Source organism: Babylonia areolata, chromosome 26, assembly GCF_041734735.1.
Source record: "Babylonia areolata isolate BAREFJ2019XMU chromosome 26, ASM4173473v1, whole genome shotgun sequence".
NCBI classification, from domain to species: domain Eukaryota; kingdom Metazoa; phylum Mollusca; class Gastropoda; order Neogastropoda; family Buccinidae; genus Babylonia; species Babylonia areolata.
In genome coordinates, this window is record NC_134901.1 from 22837487 (window position 1) to 22847486 (window position 10000).

The window sequence follows — 10000 nt, forward strand, 5'->3', positions numbered from 1 at the left end:
CTCACGTATCACGTCTTAGAAAAAAGTGTGAACATCGGACTTCTTTATTTCATTTTTTTTTTTTTTTTTTTAATCATCTTCCATGTCTGATTTTCTTTCTTCGGCTCCAAAAGTGTTCGTGGATTTTCTGCGAACTCATCGGAAGCAGTTGTCAGGTAGGGTGGGTGTTACTGCAATGATTTCAGATGTAATAGTGCAAATTGCGTGTAGGCTATAATGTCCAACTTTCGCAACCTAAGTTTCAACAAAGACATGGATCTAGATGAAACTGAAATCCATAGTCGCTTGTGCTGGTTGCAGCAAAGATATAGATCTGGAGGTAATTTGGCATCCATTGTAACTTGATTTGGTTACAACAAAAACGTGCATTATACGTAACTGGAATCCCATAAATTTGGACGTAACTGGTATCCAGTTCCTTGTGTTTAGTTGCAACAAATAACATAAATCTGGACGTAACTGGTGTCCACAGTTCGGGATTGGTTGCAACAAAAGGCATGAATGTGAACGTAACAGTTATGCATAGTGGCCTGCGATTGATTGCAACAAAAGACATAGATCTGGGCGTAACAGGATAGGTTACAACAAAAGACATACCTTTGAATGTAACTGCTATCCATTGTATTTGGCTGCGATGTAAACATTGAAGACTTTCCTGCGTAGAGAAAGGCCTGACTAAGCGCGCTGGGTTACGCTGCTGGTCAGGCATCTGCTTGGCAGATGTGGTGCAGCGTATATGGATTTGACCGAACGCAGTGACGCCTCCTTGAGCTACTGATACTGATACTTGTAGAGAGTACTATTCTTTCTATTATTCAACTAATTATCATCCATTTTGTTATTCTTGTTCTTGGTATTGTGAAGGAATATCAACAGCAATGGGGATGTGTTTCTTATGTTTCAGACAATATGGATAAAAACAAGTTAACGAAGGTGAGCACAGTGATAGTTTGCGATCACACAGAATGAAGAAAAGGCAGGAAGTATAACCTAAGACAGACAGACTTTAAATGTTCCGCACATACGCAGAACCGTTCTGAAGACATACATAACATATATCCATACAACCGTATACTCATTATCCATACTACACTCATGCAGGCCCCTGATTTTAATACACACTGGGCTTTCTGTGTTCTTCGTCACAGTACTTGGTTACTTGGTTTGGTTGTCTCACTTTGTCTCAGTCTCTCTGTCCCAGTATCTCCTGGTCTGTCTGTCTGTCTGTCTCTCTCTCTCTCTCTCTCTCTCTCTCTCTCTCTCGCTGTGGGTTTTTTGTTGTTGTTGTTGTTTTGTTTTTTGTACTGTTTAGTGTCATGTTATGCATAACCTTTCGTGGAACTGGATCAGGCTAAAAGATGCGAATATTTGTATGATATATTCAAGGACGGACACACACACACACACACACACACACACACACACACACACACACATGCACACACACACGATTACATATGCAAGACGGAACATAACACTAAAATGTTCCGTACATATACATCGCCTATTTACATACATACGTGCATCGTTGTTTTTGTTTTTGTTTTTTTCTTGTTTGTTCGTTGCTTTGGGGGTTTTTGTTTTGTACTCGTATTATCCTCACTAGACCCAAGCACTGAATTCATGCGCACTTGTATGGGTGTGGGTGTGTGGATAAGTTTGCGTGTTGCAAGAAATGATTGTTTACTCTTCTTATTGTAATAAACATAATAATGACAATAACAATAGTAATAATTGGACATGTATCAGCGCTTTCCTCGTTGCACAAAGTGCTTTACAACACACACACACACACACACACACACACACACACACACACACACACACACACACACACACACATACGAAACACACTCAGTTCTCAGCTCACAATGATGCACAATAAACATATGTATGCGCATACAAACTCGTACGTACAATACATACATACGTACATGCATGCGGGTATGTATCCATCCATACATACATTTCTACATTCGACGCACACACAATACAGCGTTACAAATATACCTACACAATCAACTAACTGCTTTTATGATTGAGAGAGGGTCTAGAGGAAAAGCTGCTGGAAGAGGAAAGTCTTGAGGTTAGATTTAAAAGGAAGGCAAGGCAGCGAGGGGCTGTGACGGACGCAATGAGACAAAGAGTTCCATATTTGAACAGCAGATTATGAAAAGGCTCGATCACCGTGCTGTTCTCTTTTTCTTATTTTGGGACGTGGAAGGTTCTATCATCAGCAGCAGAGCGAAGAGAATGGGAGGATACATAGATTCTAAAGATGTTAGAGAGGTGTAGAGGTGCAGTTCCAGATATGATATGGTAGCAGAGACAGTCGGCTTTGTATTTGATTCTTTGACGTGCGGTTTTCTTCTTTCCACGTCCACGTCAATTTCATTGATTAAGTTTATTGTGATGCTAGTTTTAATGAATGGTCATGTTTACTCTCCTTTTTTTTTTTGAAGGACTATGACTCTCAACCTAGGTGGCAAGATTGCACTGGCTCTCAGTGCTGCAGCCTTGGGGGCCAACTGGCTTTTGGGGACCATCCCAACACTGACTGTCCCAAAGCCCTCTTAGCCGAGATAGCCGGGGTATAACTGGTAAAAAGAAATTCTCCACTGTTATAAAATTCAAGCCGAGATATATAAGTTGGCCGCGATGGACTGTCATAGGCTGCATCATGCATGTTCTGATTTATAAAAATGGTTTGCGCTTTACAAGTTGAATGTCACGTGTACTTTAGCTGAAAGACTAATGGCTGAATTCACAGACAATAGCACACACACACACACACACACACACACACACACACACACACACACACAGAGAGAGACACACGACACACATAGAAAGAGAGATAGAGCGAGATTTTTGTCAACTGATCTCTTCACCCCAATACCAAGGGAGAGTATCGACGACTGACGGAGCAAGTGCGCGACGTGGACAGCATCATCAGGAATAAATTCCGCAGACCCCCCAGTGCTTCTGCTGCTGCTGCTCTGGCACGGCGGTGGTCAGTTCCAGGACTGTTGGCCACAGTGGTTACAACAGTAGCACCACGGGTGTTGAGGTATGTGCCCTTTGCGTTGTGTTGTGTTGCGTTTCGTTGCGTTGTATTGCATTCTATTACATTGTACTGTACTGTATTGTTTTGTTTTGTATTGTATTGTAGTACGTTACGTTGCGTTACCCCGCGCTTTTTCTTATTGTATTGTATTGTATTGTAAGGAGGAAAGTGGCAGAATGGTAAAGACGCTCAGCAGAGAGTCGGTGAGGGTCAGGGTTCGAATTCCGCTCTCGCCCTTTCTCCCAAGATTGACTGGAAAATCAAACTGAGCGTCTAATCATTTGGATGAGACGATAAACCGAGGTCCCGTGTACAGCACGCACTTGACGCGACTGAAAAAGAACCTATGGCAACGAGAGTGTTGTCTTCTGGCAAAATTATGTAGAATAAATCCACTCTGATAGGTACGCAGATATAATCATATGCATGCCACGTTGGGTTATGCTGCTGGTCAGGCATATGCCTAGCAGATATGGTGTAGCGTATAGTGGATTTGTCCGAACGCAGTGACTCCTTGAGAAACTGAAAACTGAAACTGTATTGTATTGTATTGTATTGTATTGTATTGTATTGTATTGTCCTGCCAGATATGTCAGCCACTGTAGTAATACCCGCGACATCATCACCTCTGGTGGTGTGGCCTGTGGTAATTGTGTTGTATTGTATTGTATTGTATTGTATCGTATTGTATGATATTGCATCGTCGTGCTGTGGTCAGTACCCAGTCGTGTTAGCCACAGTGGTGTAACAACACTTGACACCACTCAGTTAACACCACCACCATCGACATTTTTGTTGTCTGTTATCGTCATCATAATATTATTATGTTGTATTGTATTGTGTTGTAATAGTGTGTTTCAGTGTGTTGTGCTGTATTGTGTTGTGCTGTTTTTGCACTTATAGTTTTGTTGTTGTTGTTGTTTTGTTCTTTTTTGTTGTTGTTGGGTTTGTTTTGGGGGGCGGGTGGTTTGCGGGGGAGGGGGGGGGGCGGGGCGTGGAGAGGGGGTGTCATCTGCGATGTCGTTCGCATCTTCATGCACGCTTGAGTTGGATGAAAAGTATTTACAAAGTGATGTCAAATTTTATCTACTTCAACTGCCCCCTCGATTTTGTATTGGCAGCAACATGACAAACTATAAGAGCTAAACAAAATCAAAAAGAAGACATTCAAAAAGAGAAAGACAGGGGGAGATTTTTTTTTCAGAAGAAAAGGACGAAGGAGCATCCAAACGAAAAAAAAAAAAAAAAAGACATGCATTGAAAAGTTTTCTTGTACCTGAAATAATAAGTATATCCCTTTTTTTAAACAAAAGTTCAGCATAACCTACACATAGTATACACGCATTGTGCTGTATTGTTGTGTCGTATCGTGTCGTCCTGTTGCGGTCAGTCACAGACACGTCAGCCACAGTAATGAAACACCAGTAACATCACCACAAGTCTTGAGGTTTGTGGTCTATGGATTATGTTATATTGTATTGCATGCACTACACTGTGTGTTGTAGTATTGTACTACACTGTATTATATCCTGTTGTATCGCATCGTAAGTAGTAACACAAATAACAAGAATAAAACCACCATCGGCGTTGAAGTATGTGCTCATTGTATTGTATCGTATTGTAGTGCGTTACTGACGTTGTATTGTGTTGTATTTTATCGTATCGCATCGTATTGTATGGTACTGTATCGTGTTTGCATTCTATTTTATCGTATTCTATTGTATCGTAAATGTCAGTCACTACGTCAGTCAGGTTTCACAACCCCATAAGTAACTAATCACCACCGATGTTGAGGTAGGTGGTCATTGTATTACATTGTTTTGTATCGTATTGTGCTGTATCGTATCACATTGTATTGTTTTGTATATGTCAGCCACAGCTGCAACACCAGTAATACCACTCGAGTATTGAGATCTGTGAGTCATTGTATTGTATTATATTCATAATACTTCATGCAAGAAATCAACATCTTGGCTTTTTATTAGCAATAACTTTTTTATATGCTCTCCCTATTTGCAGTCATTTTGCTAATATTGAAGTGAACACCGAGGTTTTTATGCATACTGGCATGTTGAAGGTTATTCTAACTGAATATCAAAGGTAAAAACCTGTTGACTGTCGCGGAGCATGTAGAGAAGCAGCTGTGCTTTTCCTTTATTGAATTTTAATTTCCACCGATTTGCCCAGTCGACGGTTTTCTCCAAATCAGAATTGATGCGCTTCTTAAGGTAGACTGTGAGAAGGCGTTCGATAGTGTCTCTTGGTCCTTTCTGCACAAAGCACTAAAGTTTGTTGGGTTTGGGTTTGTTTGTTTGTTTTTTCCCTGATATAATTAAGTGGGTTTACACTTTTTAAAATATTTTTACAATAATGTCAAGTCAGTATTCCAAATTGTTCAGCATCAGAAGAGGGGTCCGACAAGGAGACCCACGCTCTCTGTATTTGTACTTAATTCGTGCTGAAGTGTTGTCAGTCTATTAGACAAAACAGCAAAATCACTGGAATTAAAGTAAGAGCACAGGAGGTACTCCTTTCACAGTTTGCATACAGGAGTCATACAAGCAATAGAGCAATTTAGACACATATATTGAGTTGTCCCCTCATTACTGCGTTATGGAAACTAAAACTTGGATGGTGGTCTCGGGAGAAAACAAAAAAATACAATCTATTTTTCTTGCTTCAGATATACTTCCATCAGCGGTTGTCAGGTGGACTGAATGTTTTTATGATCATATTGTCTCAGCTCTTAGCTCATCTGGAGCAGAATGGCTTACTTAATTCCCACCAGTCAGCTTATAGACGTGGTCATAGTTGCGAAACAGCCCTTCTTAGAATAGTGAATGATTTGCTTTCGGGATTTGATGAGGATAAGATATCTGTTCTCGCTCTCTTAGATTTGTCAGCAGCTTTTGACACTATCGACCACTCTATCCTCTTGAACAGACTTAAAACTTCCTTTGGTATTCGTGACACTGCACTAGCATGGATCACGTCTTACCTGTCAGATCGTACACAGAAAGTGTGTGTAAATGGTACATACTCTAGAGTATCTGCCTTGAAATATGGTGTCCCACAAGGGTCCGTCCTAGGTCCTGTTCTTTTCGTGCTGTATGCGGCTCCTGTGTCGGATGTCATCAGTCATCATGCGATGTCGCATGAGAGCTTTGCTGATGACACACAACTTTATCAGTCGGCTTCCATAGCTGAATTTGATGCACTGGTGACTCAAACACAGGAGTGCATTGCTGGCCTAAAGGACTCGATGACTCTCAACAAGCTGCAATTAAATGATGATAAGACTGAATTGATGATAACCTGTCCAAAGAAGTTTCGTCAACATCCTTCCTTTCCTGACTCTGTTCTGATCAATAGCACACCTGTTTCACTTTCTCCCTCTGTTCGCAGTCTTGGTGTAATCCTGGACCAGTCTCTTTCCTTCCAACAGCACATTTCGAATATCTGTAAAGTTGCCTATTTGGAACTGCGTAGAATCAGCTCTATCCGCCACTGTCTCTCAACCGATGCAACCAAGACACTTGTATGCTCTCTGGTTCTCTCAAGATTGGATTACTGCAACTCTCTTTTGGCCGGCCTTCCCAAATACCTGTTAGACAGACTCCAACGAATTCAGAATAACGCTGCCAGACTCATTTGCAGAGCTTCTAAATTTGACCATGTTTCTCCTCTCCTTCAGTCTCTCCACTGGTTGCCTGTTTCTGATCGAATAGACTATAAGCTATCCACTCTGACCTTTTCTGCAGTCAACGGATCTGGCCCCAAGTATCTTTCTGAACTCATCCATATCTATACCCCGTCTCGCCAGCTCCGTTCTTCCTCTGATACTCGACTTCTCAGGATACCTCACGTCAGAAGTAAGACCTATGGACACAGATCGTTTTCTTTTCAATCGCCAAAGACGTGGAACAAGCTCCCTGATAACCTCCGTCATTCTGATTCCCTCGCATCTTTTAAATCTCGTCTCAAAACTCGCCTTTTCCCTCAGCAATAAGTTCAATTGTGGCAGGTCCACAACTACATGCATGTATATGAATGTGTATTGTGTGTGCGTGTGTTTATGTAAGTTTGTGCCTGCCTATGTGTGCGTATGTGTTAGGGTAGCTGTTAGATACACATGTATGTAAATAAGTTTGTATGCAGTGTGTGTGTGTGCGTGCGTGCGTGCGTGCGTGTGTGTGTGCGCGTGCGTGCGTGCGTGTGTGTGTGTGTGTGTGGTCACATTTTGGTGTGTGTATGTAACATAGATATGTTTTATGTTATCAAAAGCGTTTTTGTAAAGCACCTAGAGCAGATTTCTGGATAGTGTGCTATATAAGTATCCATTATTATTATTATTATCTGAAATGGAGAGAAATATTTTTACGGTGCTTTAAATTTCATGATGTGAAACTGAAGTGGTTCCAGGCTCGAATTTTACACCGCTTATTACCTGCAAGAAAGTTTTTATATGACTGCAAAATCATTGACGATCCGCTGTGTTCCTTTTGTAATAGTGAAGTCCAAACCATACAGCATTTGTTTTGGTATTGTAAAATCTCACAAACTTTTGGACTGAGTTACTAAAGGTGTTAATTGAAAAATGTGTACATTGTAATTCATTGGTTCTGTCTGAGGAATTGGTACTGTTTAGTTGTAAAAATGGGGTGATCACAGACAAAGGTTTTGACTTTATCCTTGTACTTGCTAAATTATATATCTACAAATATAACATGAATATCTCACTGCCAAATGTACGAGCTTTCTTCACAGTTATAGAAAGTAACTATCAGGAAATCAGGGCAATGGTGTATATTGAGGGCAAATTTGCTCAGTTTGCTCAAAACTGGTTTCTTCATGAAAATTTGTTTCAACAGATATTGGAATACACCACACACTCCCTCTGTAAGTGTATACCTTGCTGGATGATATTCATAATGTGTAAATGCAGATTTATTTGTTCCAGTTGTGCAAAATTATGTATGTAAACTGTTATTGGAAAAGGAGAGAGAGGGGTGAGTGGAGGAGGAGGGAGACAAAAAGAGAAAAAACAACATTGCAACAAGTTGTTGTGCACAATGGATAATGTAATTTTTGTATAAGAATTATTTGTAACTTTGCTACTTAAGGGTAAATTGTGTAAAAGAGAGGGGAAAATGAGAAAGAAAGGATTTAGAAAATAACACTAATAAGAGAATAGGGAAAGGAAAGAAGATCATGCTCATAACACTGTTGTTCACAGTCGTGCTCCTTTTTACCATGTATCAGGGAAGATATTTTCATTCCCTATTCCTCGAGAGTGTCTGTTAGCATATAAAATGTTTATGTGTATTGGTATGAGTGTGCGAGGGAGGGGAGGGAGGGGGTGTATGGAAGCGAGTGGTTACAAGTGTGTGTGGTGGGGAGAGGGGGTATGCAAAAGAAAAAACCCTTGCAAAAATGAATGATATAACTTATGTGAAGTGATCTAGTCAATGTTTATGTATACGCTTTGTATACAACTGTACAATGCGTCACTAAGTTTTGATGGAAACTGATTACGTGGTGTCATTTTTGCTGTTTCTTTCTTTTTCATATTTATGATGGTGATGATCTGTTCTGGAATTGGTATATGTGTTTTCTGGTCTAATATAACCTTCATTACAAGTGGGGCGGGCTGGTGGGGGTGGGGTGGGGGATCGATTTTGATTATATCTCTTCAAATAATATCGGGATTTCATGGTGCTAAATATAGACCAGTGTCATCAGCATATGACGGATTGATGTCTTCAATCGTCGTGTATATACACCAGGAAAAGTAAAGGGTTCAGTAAGTATCCCTGTAAGTGTCCCTGTGGAGCATCAGGGGGAACTAATTGCAATTTTTTTTTCAGCCTGTTGAAAACTACAGGGTGGATCGTCTTAAAATATGTTTGCCGCGTATGTCAAAGGCATCAAAGGCACATATATCAAAATATATTAAATCAACAGCCTTTGAAATATCAAAGTATACAACTTGGGTTTGGGAGGCCTGGGTCATGTGCACCACATAAATCAATGTGTGTGTGTGTGTGTGTGTGTGTGTGTGTGTGTGTGTGTGTGTGTGTGTGTGTGTGTGTGTGTGCTCGCTGTATGTTTTTCTCTGCAATATATACATACGGCGTCAAGGTTTTAGAACACATCACTGCTCCGATCAAAGAGATTAATTGATGACTTGTGGAAGGGAGTCAGTAATCTGATTAGTGATGATTAACACTGTTCTTTTGTTCTTTCTTTCCCTTTCTGATACAACGAATCGGATTAAATCGTGTTGTGTGTGTGCGTGCGTGTATGTGTGTGGGGCTCTGTGTGTGTGTGTGTGTGTGTGTGTGGTGTGTGTGTGTGTGTGTGTAAGGGAAACAGAGAGAGCGAGAGTTCTGTCAGAAGAACAAACCTGTCGCGCTCTGTTGTTGGCTGTTACGTTGGGTACTGCCCCTGGGCGGTGCCATTTCAGGCTTGATCGCCAATTTGCCGCTTTGGTGCGATTAACGTCAACACTGAAGCGTGCAAGACTCTCTCTCTCTCTCTCTCTCTCTCTCTCTCTCTCTCTCTCTCTCTGTGTGTGTGTGTGTGTGTGTGTGTGTGTGTGTGTGTGGTGTGAGAGAGAGAGAAAGAGAGAGAGAGAGATCTCATTCCTTGAATAAAAACGTTTTCAGTTCTTCCTGAATTCTCTCTCTGTGCCTGTCTGTGTGTCTCTCTCTATCTCCCCTTAAAGACAGAATGGAAGAAAAAAAAAGTCATGCCTAAAGTCTTAACTCTTGAATAAAACCGTTTCGAGTTCTGAGTTCTCTCACTCTCTCTCACACACTCTCTCTCTCTCTCTCTCTCTCTCTCTCTCTCTCTCTCTCTCTCTCTCTCTCTCTCTCTCTCCTTGTCTCCTTCTTTCTCTTTAAATATATATATATATATATATATATCTTG

At 40.8% G+C, this 10000-nt stretch overlaps 1 protein-coding gene across 1 annotated transcript in view; it reads left to right on the forward strand.

Moving 5' to 3' along the window:
• The window catches only part of LOC143300270 (uncharacterized), a 39799-nt gene that overhangs the window by 10908 nt on the left and 18891 nt on the right, over window positions 1-10000 (forward strand). The window contains exon 2 of the mRNA XM_076613865.1: window positions 2972-3070. Within this exon, the coding sequence (XP_076469980.1) occupies window positions 2972-3070 (99 nt within the window). The remainder of the gene's footprint in view (window positions 1-2971; window positions 3071-10000) is intronic.